At 50.2% G+C, this 23,881-nt stretch overlaps 1 protein-coding gene across 1 annotated transcript in view; it reads right to left on the reverse strand.

The window, feature by feature from the left end:
* Positions 1-23,881, reverse strand: part of Rpap1 (RNA polymerase II associated protein 1) — a 26,093-nt gene continuing 2,212 nt past the window's right edge. The window contains exons 2-25 of the mRNA XM_005381286.2: positions 17,324-17,559; positions 16,497-16,645; positions 16,101-16,190; positions 15,304-15,424; positions 14,322-14,543; positions 11,047-11,223; positions 9,828-9,943; positions 9,464-9,562; positions 8,428-8,529; positions 8,050-8,217; positions 7,648-7,827; positions 7,402-7,536; positions 7,133-7,303; positions 6,475-6,632; positions 5,922-6,080; positions 5,601-5,799; positions 4,992-5,101; positions 4,562-4,757; positions 4,234-4,386; positions 3,901-4,043; positions 2,522-3,278; positions 744-920; positions 562-621; positions 1-464 (exon numbers count right to left, since the gene is read on the reverse strand). Of these exons, the coding sequence (XP_005381343.1) occupies positions 315-464; positions 562-621; positions 744-920; positions 2,522-3,278; positions 3,901-4,043; positions 4,234-4,386; positions 4,562-4,757; positions 4,992-5,101; positions 5,601-5,799; positions 5,922-6,080; positions 6,475-6,632; positions 7,133-7,303; positions 7,402-7,536; positions 7,648-7,827; positions 8,050-8,217; positions 8,428-8,529; positions 9,464-9,562; positions 9,828-9,943; positions 11,047-11,223; positions 14,322-14,543; positions 15,304-15,424; positions 16,101-16,190; positions 16,497-16,645; positions 17,324-17,504 (4,173 nt within the window). The 5' untranslated portion in view covers positions 17,505-17,559 and the 3' untranslated portion in view covers positions 1-314. The remainder of the gene's footprint in view (positions 465-561; positions 622-743; positions 921-2,521; positions 3,279-3,900; positions 4,044-4,233; positions 4,387-4,561; positions 4,758-4,991; positions 5,102-5,600; positions 5,800-5,921; positions 6,081-6,474; positions 6,633-7,132; positions 7,304-7,401; positions 7,537-7,647; positions 7,828-8,049; positions 8,218-8,427; positions 8,530-9,463; positions 9,563-9,827; positions 9,944-11,046; positions 11,224-14,321; positions 14,544-15,303; positions 15,425-16,100; positions 16,191-16,496; positions 16,646-17,323; positions 17,560-23,881) is intronic.

Raw genomic sequence — 23,881 nt, forward strand, 5'->3', positions numbered from 1 at the left:
TCAGCTGGAAGACTAAAAAAGAATTTCTTTCAGTGTGCAGCACAGCATTCATATCCCTGGCCCAGGATGGGGGTCAGGGATGGGTAAGACGCATAGTCACTCTTTACTCCTAGTGGAGACCGTTGGAGTCCTCAGATCCTGAGCTCCAGGTAGCAGGTTGGAAAGGAAGGACTCATGCTGTTCCATAGAAGTTCACAGTGCGCTCCTTCCACGTGAGTCTATCGCTCCTTTGTGCTTGCCTCCCCCTGGGATGTGATGTCCTCTGGCATGGCTTGGGGAATGAATCCATCTTTCCATCCACAATCTCTGAGACACTAGGTCTCTGATACTCCATCCTGGAGCACTCCTGAGGCCAGTGTCTGGAGGTACTGCTGCCGCAGTGGGGGCAACTGGGAATATAGCTCAAAGCCCTCTGGGAGGCTGGAACTGGGAAGCTTATAGTGGAGGAGATGCTGCCGGAGAGCCTGCAGAGATGGGAGAAAGTTTATGAAATGCGGAATGAGACTATGGTCTCTGCCTCCCGTGCCCTTTCATCTCCCACCTTCCTAGGCCCCTGCCTACCTCATCTGCCAGCAGCCATGTTTTCTGTAGCATGCTCCTTCGGGCAGTCTTCACCTCATCCTAAGAGCACAATGGGGAAAGTGGCACTGAACCCAGGACCGGCACCACCGCTGGCCTTGCCTGACCCTCACCTCCTCCCCAGCTGGCTCTGAAGCAGCTCAGTCGCTAGGAGTGGAACTTACTGAGCTCTTCGGGTCCTGGGAGAAGATGAAGCTGTTGACATGAGCCATAGCCACCGCGTAGAGCACAGGGCACCAATGTGGACGGAGTGCACCAGTGACCAGCACCCGGAAGTAGAGCTGAAGCAGGGCCAGGTTGTCTTCGGGAGGCCTTGTGTAGCACTCCAGGGACACAGGCAGCTGTGACAGAAGTGACACATGCTGAAGGGCAGGGTGGGGTGTGCATCACTGGTGTGCAAGGCAGACAGCTGATGGACACATGAGGGCAGGGACTGGACCTATCCATACAGTAGACATCCACCCTTCTCCGGCAGGTGGGCAAAGGCTAGCAGACCAAAGAGCTCTTGAGAATTTTTATTGCTAAGTACTTCCTGTTTAATAAACTTACAAAATTTTTTTTTCCAGTGTTGGGGGTCAAAGCAGGCCTTGTGCATGCTAGATAAACACTGTACCACTGAGGCACATCCCTAGCCTGTTTTTTTTACATTTTGAGTCTTGCTAAGTTGCTTCAGCTGGTCTTGAACTTATGATCTTCCTGTCTCAGCCTCCTGTGTAGCTGAGATTACAGGAGTGTACTACAATGCAATGTTCTATTTACTGGTTTATTTATTTATGGTTTTTTGAGACCGGATCTTGCTATACTGCCAAGGCTGGGCTGGAACTTACAATCTACCTGCCTCAGCCTCTCAAGTGCTGAGATCACAGGCAGCTACAAGATGATGTTCTTTTCTTTTTTCTTTTGTCTTTTTTGGACAGGGTCTCACTATGCAGTTCACGCTAGCCTTGAACTTGCAACAATCCTCCTGCTTCAGCCTCCCAAGTACTGAGATTACAGGGATGTGCCACCACGCCCAGTTTGATAATGTTCTTTTTAATTCCTAAACATATTTTTTCTTTTAGTTTTCTTTTTTTAGTTCTTTTATAAGATATATTTATATAATGTATGTACATATTAAAATAGCTCTTTTAAATTCACCAGAATTATAAGAAAAAAATCAAGTCTTAAGAAAAAAAATGTAGTGACTACAACTTGTAATTCCTTTCTCCCTCTCCCTCTTTCTCTCTCTCAGTATGGGGGATTGAACCAGGTCCTCCACACTGTGCTACAACCCCCATCTCCAGCCCTTTTTTATTTTTGTTTTTTTCTTGAGACAGGTTCTCACTATGTAGTCCAGGCTGGCCTCGAACTCAGGGCACTCTTCCTGCCTCAGCCTCCTAAGTACTGGGATTACAGGTGTGTGCCACCATGCCTGTCTAGCCTTTTTTATTTTTGAGCCTAGGTCTTGCTAAGCTGCTAAATCATCAAGGCTTGAAGTTACCATCACTTTTTTCCTTTGGTACTAGGAACTGAACTGAAGGCCTTCACACTGAGCTCCATCTCCAGTGGTTTTTTTGCATCTTGAGACAAGCTCTCGCTACACTGCCCAGGCTGGGCTTGCACGCACATCTTCCTACCCCAACCACCCACAGTGCTGGGGTTATTAAAGGTGTGCACAACCATGCCTAGCTAAGAAAAGCTCTTCTTATCTACACTGTAGCACCTTACAGACCTTGTTAATAATAAAAAGAAGGCCCTGGATTCAATCCCCTGTACTGCAGAAAAGAAAAAGAAAAACAAAACTACTATATGTCAGACCATTTAAACTCTTTTCATGGATTCTCCTAATCCCCTTAAGCCCTCCAAAAGGTAGGACGAGGAACCTGAGGCCCAGCAGAGCTCCCCACCCTTGGGGATACCTCACTGGAGGGTGCCCATGGTAGGTCCTGCTGGGCTGAGGTACCTTGGCTAGAGGCAGGCCCAGAGCTCGCAAGGCTCCCACGTGCTCCCCAAAGAGGGCAAGGCGCAGGGTGACACTGAATCGACGCTGCAGGGGAAGAAGGACCAGAGCCCCAAAGAGGTGGTCTCCAAAAGAGACAGCCTCAAAATGCTCCAGGAAGCTGGCATAGAGGTCAGGGAAAGATGTGAGGCCAGGAAGCGGGCAGTCCAGTTTGAGGCTTGGCAGGACTTGAGGCAGACAGAGCTGGGCCAGGAGGGCTTCCACCAGATGCTGTATTGGGGTCTCTCGGAATAGCTCGCTGTCCACCAGGAAGACACACATGAGCCGTGCTAGGCGGGCCGCAGGAGGCACAGCCAAGAGGGCTTCAGGGCGCCAGTTCTCCAGAACAAGCACCCACTGCAGGACCCGCGTGGCTGTCCCCACAGTGTTGGCTGCAGGGAGTCCCGAAGGAGCATTGGAAGCCCGGTGGTAGAGGCGAATCAACGGCTGGAAGGGCCAGTCGGTGGGCAGCAGTGGCTCCCTAGGTACAGGCAGCAGCAGGGCTGGGACTTGCTGTAGGTCCCCTCGGTACAAGGCCTGGGAAGCCAGCAGGCCGGCCCGGGCCACTGGGCGGTGGGTCAGGTAGCAGCTGCGGATGCTGGGGAGGTCCCGGCAGGCCTGAACTAGGAGAGCCCCTCGCCCACACGCAGGGTCCCTGCTGTTCCCCAAAGATAGCTGATCAGAGAAGTCAGCTGCCTCTGGACCTCCTGATGTGCTTTCTCTGCAACAGAACCCAAAAGTCAAAGACAAAGGCTGGAACCACCAAGGCTTCCCAGAGCCTTCCTGGGTTCTTTTTTGTATTGTTTTTTCTTTTTTTCAGTTTTGTGGATCAAACCGGGGCCTCATGTATGCTAGAGCTACATGCCCAGGTTCCCCAGAGGCTTCTAAATTCAGTCCTACTTCTTTGCTCCCCTGATGACCTCCTAAGCAGGGCTGTGAAGCAGTTAAGAGGACAGATGCTGCAGCCCACTCCCCATGTGCAGTTCACATACCTTCTGTGCTTATTTCCTCATGGTACAGTCAGGACAGTGACAGTCCCTACTACCTCATGGCACACCAGGGCAACACCAGACACAGAACACATACTCAGTAACTAACAGATGCCTGTAGCTGGCTTGTATACTACTTTTTACTGGTAGATCTGCACTAAAGTCTGGAGATCATTCCCTGGTGTGTGAATCTCATCTTCACTTTACTAGTGAGGACACAGAAGCTCAGACAGGTTATGTATAAGCCATAAGAAGAAAGGGAAATCTAGGGCCCCTGCCTCCAAATCAGGCTACTCTGGCGTCAACCACAACAGCACACAAAGGACTGAGCTGGTGCTCTGAACCTGCACTCACGGGAGGAACTCCAACCGGAACACGCAGCTCAGCAGCAGCTCCTGGGCGAGGTACTCACTTCCCGGCAGCAGGCGGCTCAGCAGGGCCAAGGCCACGGCATGATGGAGGGCAGCACTGGTGGCCGGCACTGCCTGGAACGTTGCCTGTGGAGACAAGGGAGGGTGTCAATGCAGGGAGCGCAGGGTGGCGGGAAGAAGGCAGAGAAGCAGGAGAAGCTGAACAGGCCGAGGGCACAGGTCCAGGGCACGTCTGAAATAAAGGAGGAGCGGCACGGCCTGGCAGAGGAGCAGGAGGGCTAACAGGAGGGGAAGGACCTGCAGATGGAGGACCCACCGCTTTCTGGGCCAGAGAGAGTGCCAGGTATTGCAGGTGGTGCTCGTGGCGCAGGGCCCACGCGGCGAAGGGCGTGAGCTGTGGGGCAGTACCAGGAGCCACGCACTGCAGGAAATACTTCTCGAGTCCTGGGGACTCCAGTACGGCAGCCAGCTGGGGGAAAGCAAGTCTGTTCAGATCCAGAAACGGGCTGATGTCTTCTGGGGTCCCCAGGTGGCTGTCCCACCAGACACTCCGCCAAATGGGTGCTGGCAGAGATCTCCCCACTTTCTTTCTGACCCCTACCATCCTGGCCCTGCCTGACCCCTACCTGGCACCCAGAGCTTACCTGGCCACAGAGCCCCTTGTGGATCCGAGCCAGGGTGTTGAAGAGACAGAGGAGGGCAGTGAGGAACGGGAAGGGCGAGGTTGAGCCAGCCAGGCTGAGCGGGGGGCAGCCTCCTGCACAGCCCAGTGACACGAGGCTGGGGACAGCTTCAGGGGCCGGAGCACAGGACAGTGGGTTGCAGAGAGGGGAGCAGAGCCTGCAGGCAGAATGCAGAAGCTGAGGGGCTCTGACCTGATGTGCACCAGGCTGGACAAGGCTACTGGGCATGGCTGTGTAGCCCAGTGCCACGTTGCTCACAGCCCCACTGCCTGCTGCCCACTAGGGACCCAGGTTCCCCCTGGACCTCTGAGGGCTGCACTCCGGGAAGGGCCAGGGAAATGGACCCAGGAGTCCTCCCCACCTCCCCTGGCCATACACACCCAGGACCTACCTAAGGGAATCCCACAAGCTCCCGAGAGAAGGCTGGCACAGCAGTGGTCGCAGCAGCTCCTCCAACAGGCGCTCCATGTCTTGAAGCCAATCCTCAGGGCACAAGCTTAGCTGAGGACAAAGGGAAGCACTGAGCCGACAGACGGCCCACAACGTCCACGCTCCTAGTCCCTGTGTTCCCAGGCCATCCTCCCATTCCAAGAGCCCCACGGATCAGCTTGGAGGGCTTGTAGTCTGACTCTTGTGAGGGCCGGACGGCTCTAAAGCTGCCCTGCACCCAATGCCTAGATGTGGACAAAGAGAGCACAGAAGCTACAGGAGAGCCAAGCTGCTGCTTGAGCATCTCTGGTCCCCACCAACATGGCTTTCTGGAAGCTCACCGTGACATGGAGGTGGGAGCAGGAGGTCAGGTAGGAGCTGACAGGTGGAGGATGGTGCGGCTGAGGTGTGGCCTGGTGGCACAGCACTCACCTAGCACGCATGAGGCCCTGGGTTTCACCCACAGTAACAACAAAGAGCTGGGGAGTAAGGAAAGGTGGGGACAACGAGTGGAGGTGGCCGTGGAGATGGCAACAGGGTGGGATGCACAGGGGCTGGGGAAGGCACTCACCTGCTGGCTCCAGGTCTGGTAGTAGGCGCCCAGGAACAGCAGACAGGCAGCAGGCACTGGGCCCAAGGCACGCCACACCTCAGGTTTGGGCAGCAACTTCAAGGTCTGCCTCAAACATGGCTCCACTAGTGGCTGGAGTCCAGATACCTGCATCCACGTGACTGAGGAAGGGGTGGCTGATGCGGCCTCAGCAGAGTCACTGCAGGAATACCAAGGGGCAGGTGAGGAGACGACGGCCTCACTCCCTCCAAGCTCCAGCTACCCTCTTCCTGTAGGGGTGCATTCCTGCCTGTCCTGGCAATGCCAGCAGGATGTACCTACCTGTAGGGCTCAGCAGGACTGCTGCCAGCCGCCAGGATCAGCTGTGTGAGGAGAGTGAGCAGTGTGGCCACCCGCTGCATGGACAGGGGCCGTGGTGGGTGGGTGCTGAGCTCTGTGGGCACGGCCTGCAAGGCCTGCACGAGCACTGGGTACAGCTCCCTAGGGAAGACCAGTGACAGTCACAGTGTGCAGGGAGATGCAGACACAAGGCATAGCCCCAGCCCTGCCCAGGGACCTGCAGTTTGGTGAGGGAGGGTGAGGGTGGAGAAGACCCCAGGGCTGGGCACTCATGAAAGACTGGCCCTAAAAAATGGGAAGGATGTGGCCTTTGAGGCTACCTGCAACAGGGGACTTATATCTGATGTCACCAAGATACCAGTGCTTTTGTGCACAGAATGCAGTTAAACCCAGGCTGACTTCTCTTCCTTAGGTCCTGACCCTCGCCGCTTTCACCTCCAGTGGCATACTTGCTTCCACATTCCCAGCCTCCCTCCAAGCCTGAGGTCGTGATGAGGCTGAGGGGTGAGGTCTCTCCTCACCTGCATCTCCTCACCTGTAAAGGTCACCGCCTTGGCCATATGAGGCGGCCACGGCCCACAGACGCAGGGCCTCCGTGCTCAGTGTCTCCGCTTCCTCTGGGGGCAAGGACAGTTCTTGAGGAGCCTCGGCTATGAAGCGGCACAGGCGGCTTCGAAGATCAAAACTGCTCAACTAGGGAGGGAGCAACTGGGGTTCAGGGTCAGACGGTCATAAATAAAACCAGCGTCAGGTTCTTTTACTATGGAAATTGGCTCAATTTAGCCCGTTCCAACCTCCTGTGGTGCCACAGGGTCACAGCTCTGGGAAGGGGTGAGACTATCTACCCCCCTCCCCACTTTATAATGAACTATTGTGGGGAGGGTGCTGAGAATCAAACCGAGAGCCTCCCTCTTCAGCAAGCACTGGTGGGCACTTTTCCTAGGCTGGCTGGCTATGGATGATGAGTGCCTGTGTGCATGTGGTTCTTGCGATCGGGTCCAGGGCAGGGAGCCTCCCTGCGGCATGTGACAAGATGCACTAGGCTCCAGGGGCACTTCCTGTCTGGTGGTTTCTATTGAATGTCTTAACAAGCAGACCAAAGAGGGAGATGTATGAGCTGACAACGCAGAGTTCAGGGCCCAGCTTAGTTTCCAACTCTCGTGACCCCATCCTTTGTCCCAGGTCCTACTCACCAGCCGGGCAGCGATATTCCTACCGGCCGAGGCCAGGACTCGAAGTAGCTTCATGGCAGCAGCACAGGGCACTTTGTATAGACTGGGGGTGGGTCCCACCCCCACGGGGGACCACGTTGTGGGCAGGAACTCTCGCACTATGGTTTCTATGAGCCGTGGGCATTCCAGTACCTGTGGGAAATAGGAAGGAAAGGGGAGGTAGGAGGGCAGAGGAGAAAGGCTAGGCTCGGGTGTACTCTGTACTCACTCCCTGGTCCCCTCTTTCTCACCCTTGTGGCTAACTCCAGGGAATGCCGGGCCAGGCGGACGAGCACAGCCAGGATGTCCAGGACCACAGTGGGTGCTGGGCAGGTCACCTCGAGTACATAGCGCAGCCGAGGCAGCAGATTGGTAGCCAAAAGCCCCTGGGGGTCAAGAAAAAAACGCACTGCCAAATGGAGGTGAACCCAGATGACCGCTCCTGCCCAAAACACTTGCTCGCTGAGTCTGAGATGGGAAAGAAGCCTTCCTTCTACCTTGATGACATCGTGTCGAGCCAGGTCTGGGGCAGGGCGGCTTCCTTCCTCAGAGCTCTTCTTTGCTCTGTCTGCTGGGGGCTCTTCATCCTCATCCTCATCTTCCCTGTCCTCCTGGCTGGGCACCAGGGGAAAGACCGAAGCACCGTGGTACCAAGAGAATGTGCTGTCCAGGAGCTCCTGTCAGAGGATGAGGCAGGGGAAGGGAAGAGGAGGAAGGGGCAGGAAAGGAGTCCAGGGGTGTAAGAGTGGTAACCCTCAGAAAAGAACCAAAGACAAGGTTTCCAGGTATCGGCACTTTCAGGAGAAGGTGAGCCTGCTATCCCATACTCCACAGTGCCCACAAAGCTGTGGCAACGGGGCACATCCAGCAAGAGGAGTGGGGTCTTAGCCCTGTGGTACCTCATCTCCAGGTGCCACCAGCAGAACCCGAAGAGCCCGGATGGCAGCTGCGATGACCCCATCTGCTCTGTCGTCGAGAGAGAAGCGCAGCAGGAAGAGGAAACCAGCATCCAAAAGGAGGCGTAAGACACTGCCCACTAGGCAGTCCCCAAACTCACCAGCCTGGGCCTTGGGGCGGGAGGATGAAACTTTGCTGAAGATGCTGAAGTTATAGAAAATCTTTGCCAGCCCATGACCCCTGTGTTCGCCCCATTCCCAGCCTGACCCACAGACAACGGCTGCACAGGCTCATGCTGGGTGGAAAGGGCAGGACGTAGGGAAGTCTAAGGTTGAGAGGAGCAGGTGGAGCTGGCCAGGCCAGGCCAGAAGTCCACTTACCCTGCTAATGATCCGGGACAACACCTGCAGTGCTAAGACTCGCTGCTGAGACACCTGGCTTCGGGTCAGGTGGAACAGCTCCTGTAAGGAGTAGCCTGCTCTCTGGAGCAGGAATAAGAAGTCAAAAGGAGGCAAGACACAGGCAGTGTCCCAGTAATACCCAGCAAGATGCCAGGGAAAGACAAGATAAGTAAATGTCACCCCTTGTCCTTGCTCTCCATGGGGCCTCCACCTGATAAAGAAAATAGGACGCGCACACATATACTATGGCAGAAGGCAGGTGGGGGAAAGTAGCAATCCATTTTTAATCTACAACCAGAGGACAGGAAGGATGTGGACCTCGAAAAATGATCTGGTCTCATGGACAAGCAGTTCCAGTGCAGCAAAGGTAAAGGTTTCCCTGGAGTGAGCCCTAGGGTCCCTGAGCACAGGGGGACGAAGGAGGAGCGAGCAGGGTGAGCTGTCCAGCAGGAGTGAAGGAGGCAGGGCCAGAGGTCAGCAGTGGCAGCCTGCGGAAGCACTATCCGGGCAAGCCAAGGAGCTAGGACCTCGTTCTGTGAGCAGAGGGGAGCCAGGAAACTTTCTAAGACAAGGTGTGGCCTGAGCTGGGCCAGAGAAAACCAGTGTGGCAGCCCAGGAAGGACGGAATGCCCTGAGGAAAAGCAAGGAGAGCCTGGAGACTCGGCAGACACCAGGGCATGAAGCCCTGGTCCAGGAGGACCGGGGAGGTGAGGGAGTGGCCTGATAAGTTTAGGACTGACCAGAATGTGAGCAGCAGAGAGAAATTCTGAGCCTAAGAAACTGAACGGGGAGCTGGGGACTTAGTTTAGCAGCACAGTGCCTGCCTGGCAAGCGCAAGGTTGTGAGTTCGATTCCCAGAAAAAACCAAAAAGAAAAAAAAAAAAAAAAGAAAAGAAACTGAATGGGCAGCAAGGCCATGACCTGGAACAGGGTACACAGACCACAGTGGACTGGGGCGCTTCTCAACGTGGTTGTTAAAAGCTCCACCCAGTCCCCCCTGGGCCCCAGGCCTCACCTCTGCCTCTTCTCCATGGTGGTGGAGGCCTAGATGGGTGGGTAGATCCACATCTGGGGCCAGGAGCTCTCCTTGAAGACTGAACCGGGCCTGCATTTTCTAATGGAAAAGAAAGACTGGGCTGGGGATGGCAGCAACTTCCTGATACCTACTGTTCACTTCTAATCCCAGGCCTCTTAGGACTTAGGTCCTGACTCTACCTATCAGTAGAAATGGGCTTCTCTTGCAGTAGGGCCCAGACAGGGTTTGGAAGAAGGTAAAAACAGAGGTGTTTCTCAGGCTCAGGGAACAAGAAGAGCCTGGATGTTGGGTGCAAGAGCAGCAGCACCACTCCCACCCCGGTAGACCAGAAGGTTGTGCTCACCTCCTGTGTCTGCTGCCGCCGGAGTGGGGGCAGGTCCTGGGTCCAGTGGAGCTTCTCCAGCTCAACAGTATCCATGTGCAGCCATTCTTTGTGGGGGGTCATGGGCAGTTTCAGAGCTGGGGAGATAGGAGCATGATGGGCTTCTCCAGGGGGCCCACACAGCAGACAGCAGCTGCCACACCCCGGTGCCCCAGGACGCACAGCTTCTGCCCTCAGGTGGAACTAAGCAAAATTTGGGGACAGGCACTCCTGAGAATGGGGTGAAGATCTTAGCTATGGCAGACCCATCCAGGCCTAACTCTAGCGTTCTGTTGACTGCAAGGATTTGCTGGGAGGAGAGAAAAAAAAAAGGAAGAAGAGAGAGAAAAAGAGGAACAGAGGAAGGAGGGAAGACTACGTACATAGGGAAAGCACAGTTCCCACTTTCAGTCGCAACCCCTTGAAGGAATAGGCGAGAGGGGACAACGAGGGGCAGTACACTGCCCCAGGGGCCAGGACACAGCAACACACGCTATGCTGCTTGCTCACCCCTACCCCCCGCCAACCTGCCCGGCTGGCCCTGGGCTGGCCCTGGATGCCTCCGGGAGCAGGAGGCTCCTGGCTGCGGTAATTCAATTTCTTCCTTTGTTAATCCTAATGAAATAATCTAGTTTCTGGGACATGAGTGCTTCCACTGGCCTCTGCTTGGGATCTGGCATGTTCACAGATGTTCATCAGCCTCTTCCTCTCCCATATCCTGGCCCTGGCAGCTCCCAACATGGAGAAGAAGCAGAAGGACCAGAGGGGTAGAGAGGGTGAGAGCTGGGCAGCTGCGGTAGGGCAGGGAGAAGTCTGCTTGGAGAGGGAGCTTCTGCCATCCTCCCCTGCTGCCTGTCAGCAGGAAGCGGGAGAAGGAGCAGAACAGGACAAGCAAACAGGAAGCATATGCAGGAAGATGTGCACAGCAAATGAAGACTGATTTGAGTCAACTTAAAGCCACTAATGAGGATTAACAGTCCATGTCCCAGGGCACAGAAGCTTCCTCCTTCTCCACTATCCAGGGCTGAGGGAAGGAACACTTTTCTCTACTTCTATCAACAAAAACATGGTTGTTGTCCTCCAAACCTGTGGGTCCTAGGGGCTGGGGATCTAGCCTAGCAGCACAGTGCCTGCCCAGCAAGCCCAAGGTTGTGAGTTCAATTTCTGGTATCAGAAAAAAAAACGAAATACAAAAACCAACCTGGGGCTCCTGGCTCGAGCTCATGGTCCTGCCTGGGCTCACTGGCAGACACTGACACGATGGGCTCCTCTTGGGTCACAGGAACCGGTGCTCCTGGCCTCCGCTCCTCAGTGGCCTTCTCTCCTGCTTGCTCCAGGGTGTGGCTACGAGATCGCAAGAAGGCAACCATGCTGGGGTCTAGAGGTGAGGTGAGGGGACAGTGAGTGTGGGCCGACCTCCAGGCCTCCTATGGTCTGGTACCTGCGAAAGCTGCCTGCCTCCTGGTGCCAGGACAGGACAAGCTGGTTCCCAGCCCTGCCCTGCCCTCTGGGCCCTCCTGCTGCCTTTCCACGACGCTGCCTTCTTACAGTGTGGGGTCCCTGGAGTCTGACCACCCTCTCTTCCTCTGCTCCTAGAGTCCCCTGTGCTTCACACCAGGTTATAGGTCAAAAGTAAGTGGCTGTAGTCTGGGTATGGTGGCACAGGCCTATAATCCCAACCCATGGGAGGCTGAACCAGGAGGACTGCCACAAGTTCGAGGCTGGCCTGGGTTACATACTGAGTTCAAGGCCACCATGAACTGCATAGCAAGACCCTGTCTCAAAAAAAAAAAAAAAGTGGACTAAAGTTTTAATGGTCAGGTGCAAATGATAATCCTCTTTTGCAACCAGAACTCATTGTTTGGTATGAGTTTTGATACATATTAAGAAGGAATATTACTGCTAGACACAGTGGTACAAGCCTGTGACCCTGGAATCCTGTGGCTGAGGCAAGAAAAATGAAGCCTGGACTGTATAGTGAGACTCTACCTCAGAAAACAAAGCAAAAACAAAAAATTATGATAACCTAATACAGACTAAAGTAATGGTGTTGCCAGGTGTGGTGGCACATGCCTGTAATCCCAGCACTCAGGAGGCTGAGATAGAAGGATCATTGTGAGTTCGAGGCCAGCCTGGGTTACAGAGTGAGTTCAAGGCCAGCCTGAACTGCACAACGAAACCCTGTCTCAAAAAGACTGCCCCCACCAAAAAAAGAAAAAAAGTGATGGTGTTAACTATTAAGTTTTGTTCTGAGACGAAAGTTACTGTAAAGCACAGGATATGAGCAAAATCTATAGATTTAGTATTCTGATTTTTATGTTGAGGCACATGAGGACAGAATTTTTTCTTTTCTTTTGTTTTTTTTTTTGGTACCAAGAATCCAACTCAGGATTTTGCTCTTGACAAGCAGGCACTGTGCTACTCAGTGCACAACTCCCTGGCCCGCATTTTTTCTTTTCTTGAACACTTCCTTTTGAACATGGGGCTGGACTTGAAGATATGTCTTTCTGTGTTGGATTATATTTGTTTAAATGTAACAAGTGGTAACATCAGATTAAAATTTTCACAGGTTTTAATAAAAAAATTAAAAACAAAACAAAAAAAAAGTGCCAGGTGTGGCGGTGCATGCTTGTAGTCCCAGCACACGGGAGGCTGAGGCAGGAGGATCACTGCGAGTTTGAGACCAACCTGGGCTATGAAGCGAGCTCAAGGCCAGCCTGAACTGCATAGTAAGACCTTGTCTCAAAAAGACAAACACACACACACACACACACACACACACACACAAAGTGTGCAGTAACACTGAATGAATGTTGACTAAGGCCAAAGAAAAGACATTTTAGGGGGGCTGGGGATTTAGCTCAGCGGCAAAGCGCCTGCCTGGCAAGCGCAAGGTCATGAGTTCGGTTCCCGGTACCGGAGAAAAACCAAAAAAAAAAAAAAGAAAAGACATTTTAGGGAAATGGTTTCCCTTATCTTCTCACAGCTAATTTATGCACATGTTTACAAAAATCTTGTATGTATTACACAGGTGTAAGATATACAGCAAGGAACAAGATTGACTATGTGTCTAGAAAACTAGAAATCAACCAGGCATGATGGCACACACCTGTAACCCCAGCACTTGGGAGGCTGATGCAGGAGGATCACTGTGAGTTCAAGGCCAGCAAAAGCCAGATGTAACTGCATAGTGAGATCCTGTCTCAAAAAATTTAACTTCAATTTTAAAAAGCTGGGCGTGGTGGTGCACACCTATAATCCCAGCACCCAGGAGGCTGAGGCAGGCGGATCATTACAAATTCGAGGGCTGGGGATATAGCTCAGTGGTATAAGCGCCTGCCTAGCAAGCGTAAGGTCCTGAGTTTGATTCTTGGTACCAAAAAACCTCCCCCCAAAACAAAACAAACAAACAAAAAAACAAATTCGAGACCAGCCTGGGCTACAAAGTAAGCTCAAGGTCAGCCTGAACTGCATAGCAAGACCCTGTCTCAAAAATAAATAAATAAATAAATGAATGAAACTAGAAATTAGGAGGGAGGGTGACAGAAACCAGGAGAGAGGTACGGCATAGCATAGTGTCATACAGCAGAACACACTGTAGTTACACTAGACCTGTGGTGGTAAACCTATGGCACACGTGCCACAGTGTGCACGCAGAGTCCCCTGTTAGCACCTGAGCAAAGTCACCCTGGCAGCTGAGCATCAGTTCACAGCGGTTTTTTTACTGAACTAAAACCTCAGCATTCAGGTTTAACTGCGGTGATGGCACTTTGCAATAAATAAGTGGGTTTTGGGTTGCAGTTGAGGCACTCGTCTCTATAAAAGGTTCAACACTGCTGCACTAGACTGACTATATAAAGCATGTGTGTGCTATACCAGGTGGGAGAGGAACACCCAGCACGGTGTTTGAGAGCAGCTGCGCATGGTGGTAACATGCCTGCAATCCCAACTACTCAAGAGGCTGAGGCAGGAGTTCAAGGCCAGCCTGGGATATACAGCAAGTTTAAGCCCATCTGGACTACACAGTAAGACCCTGTCTCAAAAAAACTAAAAAAATAAAAACAAACAAAAACAGGCAGGGCCCGGGACACCTGACAGAAATCTGGGCTGAATCCTATTTAGGTTTAAATCTGGCCTATGGGACTGGGGTTGTAAGTCGGTGGTAAAGTGCTTTCCCAGCACATGCCAGGCCCTGGGCTTGATCCGGAGCACTACAAAAAAAATATAATGAAATGAAGTAAATCCAATCTGTGTTCCTTACCAGCTGGGTGGCCTGACGGGGATTTCTTAAAGTTTTGAACCTCAGGTTTTTTCATGAGTCAAAAGGATTTAATCCTCCTTCCCTCACAGCAGTGGTTTCAGGACAAAACGGAAGGAGACTGTGCTAAATCCCAGGGCAGCTCAGGGAGCTCCCAGCAAGCCTTCTCTACGCCTCGTCTCACCCGCCCCAGCCCATAGGAACGCCAGGCACCGCACCAAGCTGGGACAACAGCTGCTGCTGCTCCTGCAGGATCTCCTCTGGAGCCATGGCTTGCAGTCTTGCTATGTTCTCTTCGTGGATGGTCTGGACCTCCTGCTCAGCCTCCTGGCCGCTGAGCCCCTTTCCTGTGACCAGATGGGGCCTTTGGAAGCTGTGGCTGCTCTGCAGAAGCTGAGTGCCCTGGTCTCTAGGAGTGGGTGCCTCACAGCTCACAGCACCTGGAAGAAGTGCATGATCAGTCTCACTGATCTGCCCGTCTGGCTGTGACGGGCTCTAAGGCCTCCTCTAGGAGCCCGTCAGCCCCGGAGACAGGGCGTGAGGCCTCCTTGGGGTGGGGGAGGCTGCTGTATTCACTCTTCCCCTAGATTTACAGGGAAAGCTTTCCTGCAGAAGCACCCCAATTTCTGACTCTTCCAGGAGTCTGCCCTATGTGCTCCTACTAGTAATTTATTACATCATGGAAATCTGGCCTATGTATTCAGTTTCTGCCAGACATGTCCACCTGCTCCTTTTTCTTTTCAAATTTTGTAATATCTGCTCCTCCCTGGACCTGGGATCGAGGATGTGATGCTGAGATTGATGCATCGTTCGGTGCTAGGATGAAGGCTGCCCCCCTGGGTATAAGTGCTACGTGCCCAGGTAGCCTGGATGGACTGCAAGGGACAGAAAGAGGGCTGCTATGGTTGCTGCTTGCCGCTTGCGGCTTTTTTCTGTCTTCTACCATCAGCTGTTTCTCCTCGGCGATGCCCCTCTGCCAAGCCACCCTGCCTTGGAACCAGCTGATTATGGACTTCCCATGAGACCCAAGGCTCCCCAGCTTAGTCCTCTGAGTGGTGTAGGGATACAGGATGACTTTTTCTTGAGACGACCACTCAAGTACACCTCCCCTTTGACGCAGGAAAGATCTATATCCACAGAGGACCCTATGATCCAATCTTCTCAACAGGCCAGGCCTGGGCATCTTGTGCCCCAGCTCACCCTCTGGCGGGCCTGGGTGGGCCACGGCTTCTGCGATCGGAGGTGCCCTGCTTTCAAATCCCCTCCTGGCTGCAATCTCCTGGGCAAAGAGGCTCCTCTTACCAGATGCTGCTGGCTTCCCCTGTGCGGCAAAAAGAGAACCCAGTGATCACGTGCATTCCCCACACGACCTCAGCGTCCTTTACCAAGGTCTCTGGAACACAGAGACAGAACAGACTCTGTTCAGTCCCCGGGGATATGGCCAGGGACCTAGCTCAGCGGCACAAGTGCCTGCCCGGCAAGTGCAAGGTCCTGCGTTGATGTCTGGTACCAAAAAAAAAAAAAAAAAAATCCCCAGGGGTCACAGCCCCAGTCCTCAGAAAAAAAAAAAATCAGGGCTCCACAGAAGCAAAGGTCTTGAAATCTGATCAGCTTGTGTTAAAATTCTAACTTTCCCACTGAGGAGAGGCGTAGCGTGGAACAAGTTGTCTATCTCTTTGGGGTATCTGTCTGCGACATAGAGTTGCTAGCTGGGTGTGTGGCGCAAGCACGTAATCCCAGCACAACAGGGGCTGAGGCAGGAGGACTCAGAAGTATCCTGAGTCCAGGACGCTGTGAGTTTGAGGCCAGCCTGCACTACTGTTCAAAGTGAGTTCAAGGACAGCCTGAATTATGTGGTGAGACCCTGTTTCAAAAAACCAAAAGAGGGAAAATTAAAAATTCAAAAATTAAAATGGAGTTGCTTATCATTATTAAAACTATCCAGATGGGACTACATGGCCGCTCCCTAAGCACCACTTACGGTTACTCCTGCCCACCTGTCTCTCTTGCGAGCGATGGAACACAGCAGGGAACGCTACGCCACTGGGCACAGGCAGTGTCACGGCCACTGACCTAGTATCTCGTTCCTGTGGCAACAAGGCACAAAGCAGTGAAGACGCAGACTTCTCCAGCCAGGAGCCCATGCCCTGGGCCCCAGATCCTGTCATGAGAACCTCACTGGGGCTGGGGATATAGCTCAGTGGCACAGCGCCTGCCTGGCAAGCACAAGGTTGTAAGCTCAGTTCCTGCGAGGGCGTCATGAACGCACCCTGTATCAGGTCACAAGGATTCTAACCATCCTAATGTGACTGGGGGAAGCCCTGCCTTTCCCTTCCACCCCAACACCCTGGCTGCCCCCACGCCTCATCCCGCTCAGCTGGGGTGAGACGCACAATAATCTTGGTCAAGACAGCAGTGATGTGCTGGTCGTGTCTGCTCAACCTCTCCTCAGCGTCCTCATCTGCAGGCAGGGATTGTCCAGGGCTGGGCCTGGCTCGCTTTGGGGGAGCAGGAACCAAAGCTGGGGGCAAATCTGGAAGATCTAAAAGAAAGAAACCTCAGATGTGAGGATGTTCCCAGAAAGATGCTTTTGAGGTCCCCCTAAAGCCTCATGCAATCATAGGTGGAGCTTTTGGATGTGGCTGGATCTAAAGTGTGTGATGCTGGGATTGATGCATGGTTTGGGGCTAGGATGAAGGCTGCTCCCCTGGGTATGAGTGCTACATGCCCAGGTAGCCTGGGTGGACTGCAAGGGACAGAAAGAGGGCTGCTATGGTTGCTGCTTGCCGCTTGTGGCTTTTTCCGTCTTCTGCCTGTCATGAGCTGTTTCTCCTCGGCGATGCCCCTCTGGCCAAGCCACCCTGCCTTGGAGCCAGCTGATTATGCACTGAAACCTCTACAAACTGTGAGCCAAATAAACTTTCCCTCCTTTAACTTTGAGTGTTGGTATTTTGTTTCAGGAATGAGAAAAGTAAGACAGTTGCTGAGGGCTTGGGCATGGAGGCAAAGGGAAAAAGGCAGCTTCTGCGGGGCCTGGCTCAAGCTGTATTACCATGGATAAGATATTTAACCTTTCTGGGCCTTGTTTTCTTCATCTATAAAATGGGACTGCAGCAACAGTGTCTGAAATGATAGGGCAGAACTTGGCTACCTCAGGATGAGGGAGGGGCCCTGGACTACCCCTGTTCTCCCTTCTACCCTCATGCCTGCAGATGCTCACCGTCCAGCATCACCACATCCCGATGGTCCTGCCAAGGGGGCCGATCTGGGTCAGCAGCACCACCTCTCCTGCTTCCTTTCTTCACCAACTGCACCGCTGGACTGGCACCAGTGGCAAGAAACTGACTCTGGAAGCGTAGCAGGTCCACCTCGGACTCTCCTGGCTTTGGCCGGGACAGCATCTTCGGGCACCAAATCTCCCTGGTGAGACTCCGCCAGCACTGCTCTCATTCACCTCTAAGAACAGGAAAGACAAAGGCCACTCTGCTACTGAGCCCCAGTTCTCTTTACCATGCATCGGGGACCCTCATTTCTGTCAGTTCACAGGGACTCACTCCTTCCTGCATCCCTTCCCTCCCCAGCCTCACCTGTACCATCAACCTAGCAAAACTATCTATAGCCAATGCAGATCACTGACAATCACAGGAGCACCCAACAGGTGAAGAAAATGCCATCAGGGGCCAAGCAGATAAATGTGTTCAAATGGAGAGTGGAGATTCTGTGTCAAATTGGAGAGAAAATGAACTGAAGGTGTTCAGAATAAAAACCATGGCCTGCACCAGGTACCCCTATAATCCCAGCACTTGGGAGGCTGAAGCAGCAGGATGTCAAGCTGGAGGCTAGCCTGGGCTACAAAGTGAGTTCAAGGCCATCCTGAACTGCATAGTGAAAACCAGACTCAAAAAAAAAAAAAAAAAAAAGGCCTACTGAAGATCAACACATAAAATCATTTGTGTGTCTACATATCAACTAAGAACAACCAGGAAGTGGAATTAAGAAAAGTGTCATTAGCTGTTTTTCTCCGGTACCGGGAACCGAACTCACGACCTTGCGCTTGCTAGGCAGGCGCTTTTGCCGCTGAGCTAAATCCCCAGCCCCTTAAAGTGTCATTAGCTGGATGTGGTGGCACATGCCAAAAATCCAGGTACTAAGAAGGCTGAGGCAAAAGGATCAAAAGTTTAACACCAGCCTGGGTGACTTTGCAAAATCCTGTCTTAAAGTAAAATAAAAAAAGTGTTGGGGAATGGTAGAGCATTTGTCTAGCATGCATAATGCACTGGGTTTAATCCCCAATAGGGTGGTACACATATGTAATCCCAGAAGCACCTGGGAGGTTTAGGCAGGAGGATCCCTGCAAATTCAAGGCCATCCTGAGTTACACAGTGAGTTCAAGATCAGGCTGAACAACATAGCAAGACCCTGTCTCAAAATAAATAAATAAGAAAAAAATTCTTTTCATTTACAATAGTATAAAAAACAATATGTCAGAATAAATTTAACTAAAGAATTACAAGGTTTGCCCACTCAAAACTATAAAACTGCCCAGTATATTGGTGCACACAGGAGAATCCAGACAGGAGAATCACAAGTACAAGGCCAGCCTGGGCTATAAAGTGAGACCCTGTCTCAACAACCCCCCCACAAAAAAACCCCAATACAAAAGCCACCCATGGTGGTGCACATCCGCAATCCCAGCACCCAGGAGGCTGAGGCAGGAGGATCACAAGTTTGAGCTCAGTATAGGCAACTCAGCAAGACCCTGTCTTAAAACAAAAACAGTAAAAGGGCTGGGGGTATAGTTCACTGCAAAGGCGCTGGGTTCAATCCCTAGTACCAGATACATACCCACACCCACAACCCCCACCCACCTACACACATTGATTTTTTTTCCTGGTTTCCCCCCTCCCCCCTGTTTTTTTGAGTCAGGATCTTGCTATATATCTCAGACTGGCTTTGAACTTATGGTGATCCTCCTGCCTCAGCCTCCCGTGTTGGGATTATAGGCTTGCACGACCACGCCTTGAGATAAATTGATCTTAAAATTTATACGGCAATGCAAGGGATCAAGACTAGCCCAAAATCTCTGGAAAAAGAACAAAGTTACAGGCCTCATACTTCCCAATTTCACAATCTATTCAAAGCTATTTATTTATTTATTCATTTATAGACAGGCTCTTATATAGCTCAGGTAGGCCTTGAACTCATTATGTAGCCCATGCTGGCCTCAAACTCATGGCAATCCTGCCTCTGCCTCTGGTGTGCTGGGATTACAGGCATATGCCACCACACCAAACTACCAAGCTATATATTTTTTTTTGAGACAAGTTCTCACCATGTAGTTTAGACTGGCCTTGAACTCACTATGTAGTCCAGGCTGGCTTTGAACTCATGGCAGTCCTCCTGCCTCAGCCTCCCAAGTGCTGGGATTATAGGTGTGCAGCAACACACCCAGTTTACAAAGCTATATTAATCAAGATTGTGTGCTTCTACCCTAAAGACAGATATTTTATTGCATTTGTGGTCAACTGATTTTTTTAATAAGGATGACAAGGTTTTCTTTTCTTTTCTCTTTTTTTTTTTTTTTTTTCTTTTTTGAGACAGGGTCTCACTATGCAGTTTAGGCTGGCCTTGAGCTCACTTTGTAGCCCAAGCTGGTCTTGAACTCACAATGATCCTCCTACCTCAGCCTCCCGAGTGCTAATATTACAGGTGTGTGCCACCATGCCCGGCCCACAAGGTTTTCAAATGAGGGAAGAATAGTATTTTCAATAAGTGGTGTAGGGAGACCTGAATATGAACATGCAAAGAGTGATGTTGGACCCTACTTTATACAGAAATTAACATGAAATGGATCAAGGACCTAAATACAAGAGGTGGAATGATAACACTCTCAGGAAATACAGGAGTGTAAATCTTCATGTCTCTCAATCCAGTGTGGGAAAAAGTTTTGCCAGCTGTACCTCAGACAAAGGACTAATACCTAGAATATACAAAGAACTCAAATTAATCAGGCCCCCCCAAATTTAAAGACCCATTCCAAAAACGGGCATCTGAAATGAATACACACTTCTCAGATGAAGAAGTAGATACAGCAAATAAACATATGAAAAAAATGCTCAACATCACTGGTCATTCGAGAAATGCAAATTAATGCTGAGATTCCATCTCACCTCAGAAAGAATGGCCACTATCAAGAAATAAACCAATAACAAATCCTGGTAGGGCTGTGGAGAAAAAGGAACTCTTACACACTGTTAATGCAAGTGGAACCTGGTGCAGCCACTGTGGAAAATCAGTGTGGAGATTCCTCAAAAAACTAGAGGTTCCATTTGATCCAGGTGTTCCATTTCTTGATATCTTCCCAAAAGAATTAAAAGCATCATACTCAGCAATATATACAAACCCATGTTTATAGTGGCACAGTTTGTAATAGCTAAATCTTGGAAAAAGCTCAAATGCCCATCAACCAATGAATGGATAAAGAAGATGTGGTTTTTTAAAAAATACAATAGAGCATTACTGTGCCACAAAGAAGGATAAGCTTCAGACATTTCTAGCTAAATGGATGTACCCTGAGACCATACTCTTATGTGAAAAAAATCAGCTACACATTTCAGATACCAAATGGTTTCTTCTGGTGTGAGAAACCGAAAGTATAAATAAGGACTAAAATGTATAACATATTGGGAAATGGGAAGAAAATGGTCAAATAAGAGGAACGGGGTAGGGGGAGAAGGGACAAGAAAAAATAGAAGGAAAAATGGAAACAAAGCTTTTGTAAATAAAGAGGAGAAGAAGGGTTGAATGGAGGGGAGGGGAGTAGGAGAAAAAGAAGAATCAAAATATAGCATATACAGGTACAAGCTCCTTATGATGAATGTGATCATTATAGCTAAAATGTACCAATAAAATAAAAAGTTAAAAAAATCCTTATGTCTCTTAGACTAGACAATAGTTCCTTAGATATGACACCGAAAGTAAACAAAGACAAGATCAATAAGCTGGACTTCAACAAAATTAAGAAGTTTGTGGGGCTGGGGATTTAGCTCAGCGGCAAAGCGCCTGCCTGGCAAGCGCAAGGTCGTGAGTTCGGTTCCCGGTACCGGAGAAAAACCAAAAAAAAAAAAAAAAAAAAAAAAAAAGTTTGTGCACTAAATGTCATTATTAAGTAAATGCAAAGAAAAAAAATTTTTTTTTTTTTTGGTTTACTGGGAGTCGAACTCACGACCTCCCGCTTGCCAGGCAGGCACTGTGCCACTGAGCTACATCCCCATCCCGAAAAGAAAATTTACAGAATGGAAGAAAATATTTGCCAATCATATAATTGATAATGGACCTGTACTCAAAATATATAAAGAACTCTTATAATTCAACAACTGAAAGACAACTCAACTTTACAATGCACAGAGAACTTCAATGATATTTCACTGAAGAAGATACACAAATGGGCAATAATCATACAAAAGGATGTACATCGTTAGTGATCATGGAAACAAAGAAGGAAACCCCATGGTGGGGTGCACTGGCACATGCCTTTAGGCTCAGTTACTTTGGAGGCTGAGGCACGAGGATTGTTTGAACTCAAAAGTTAGAAACCAGGCTGGGCAACATACAAAAAAAAAAAAGCCCTGAAAATCAAAACCACAATAAGGGCTGGAGGGTGTAACTCAGTAAAGTACTGTGCTTGGCATAAGCTGAGACAGGCCCTAGGTTCAATTCCCAGACTAAGACATAGAAGGAACCACCACCACACACAATGAGAGGATACTTCACACACACTAGGAAGGCTAGCGTTAAAATGTAAATAAATAAAAGGGAAAATTTCAAAAGTAACAAGTGTTGGCGAGCATTTGGAGAAACTGGGAGTCTCATATTCTTCGTGGGAATGTGAAATAGTGCAGTCGCTATGGGAAACAATTTGGCAGACCCTCAAAAAGTTAAACACAGAGCTACCATATGACACAGCAATCCAACTGTTTGGGATATACCCAAGAAAAAGGAAAATGTGTTCACTAAAGAAGCATGTGGCTGGGTGTGGTGGCCCATGGCTATACTCTCAGCTCTGTGGTGGCAGAGCCAGGAGGATTGCCACGAGTTAAGAGGCCAGACTGGGCAGCTACGCAGTGAATTTAAGACCGGCCTGAACTGCACAGTGAAACCCTGTCTTAAAAACAAAGCATGTGTATGAATGTTCAAAACAGTTGTGTTCAGCCAAGCGTGGTGGCGCATGCCTATAATCCCAGCACTCAGGAGCTGAGGCAGGAGGACTGTTGTGAGTTCAAGACCAGCCTGGGCTACAAAGTGAGCTCAAGGCCAGCCTGAACTACATACATAGTGAGACCCTGTCTCAAAAAGACCAAAAAAAAAAAAAAAAGCCAGTCACAAAGGACCTTATAATGTACAATTCTTCTTGTTTGTTTTGTTTTTTTGAGACAGGGCCTTGCTAGGGAGGCCAGGCTGACCCTTGAACTCACTACGTAACCCAGGCTGACCTCAAACTCACAGCAATCTTCCTGCCTCAGCCTCCCAAGTGCTGGAATTACAGACATGTGTCCACCATGTCCAGCTCTAAAATGGTGAACTTTATGGTGTATGAATTACATCTCAAAAAATAAAAAGTCTTGGGCTAGCCATACAAAACATGTCTTCTAGCTGGCTCACTAGTTTGGAATACCTGAGTGTTCAAATAATAAAATCATCATTATTATTACAGTTAACATTCACTAAGTATTTAGTATACGTCACATGCTGCTCTGAGCACATTTTTCACATTCATTCATTTAATCCTCACAACTATATGACATGTTATAATTATTTACATTTTCTAGTTGAGGAAAAAGGGGTGAGGAGAAGTTAAATCATTTGCCCAAGGTCTTAGAGTTAGTAAGTAGTAAGAATGGGATTCAATCCCAAAGTCTCTTAATGCTCTTAACTACTACGTTCTGCTGCCTAATTCAGCATGGTACCCATATGGCAGAAAATGCCCCCTCTCCCATGCTGCCAGTGTACTTCAGTTTGTTAGTTGAGAAGATAACAGTTCCTGTTCCAGTTCCTGTTGCTCCTGTCTCTTAGAAACAGCTGGTCACTGTGATACATAGCTGGTCACTATGATGCACACTGTATAAACCATGGTCACTGCAATACATAGCTGGTCACTATGATGCACACTGTATAAACCAATCCCCAAATGACAAACCATTCTGCTTCTGTACTTCCTGCTTGCTTATCCCATATAAGCCCTAGACCAGAGGTTGGGGCCTGATGATATTCTGGGAATGATCCTGATCAGTACTCATCAATGTAAATAAATCTGCCTCCAAATCCTGGGTGTCATTCTGGTGTTTTCATTTACCATTGCATCTGTGCTTCTTGGAAGTCTGGAATAGTGTGTGGGGAGAAGGGACTCAGGAGTACTATAAAGAAACTCCTGCAGGGCATGGTGGCACGAGCCCGTACTGTAATCTTAACACTTGGGAGGCTGAGGCAGGAGGATCTCAAATTTGAGGCCAATCTGGGCTACACAGCAAGACCTTGTTTTTTGTTTTGATAGCAGGAATTGAATTTGACCTTGCACTTGTCAGGCAGGTGCTATACTGATGAGCTATATCACTGGCTCGAAAACCTTATTTTAAGAGAAAAAAGCTTCCAGACACAGCCCAATGTCCCCTCAGGACAAAAATCAACCCTAGTTAAAAACCACTGAACTAGACTTTATTTTATTTTATTTACATATGTATTTAGTTATTTAGTCTTTTTGAGACAGGTTCTCACTATGTAG

This window comes from Chinchilla lanigera, unplaced genomic scaffold, assembly GCF_000276665.1.
Source record: "Chinchilla lanigera isolate Chin_1 unplaced genomic scaffold, ChiLan1.0 scaffold00015, whole genome shotgun sequence".
In the NCBI taxonomy this organism is placed as follows: Eukaryota; Metazoa; Chordata; class Mammalia; order Rodentia; family Chinchillidae; genus Chinchilla; species Chinchilla lanigera.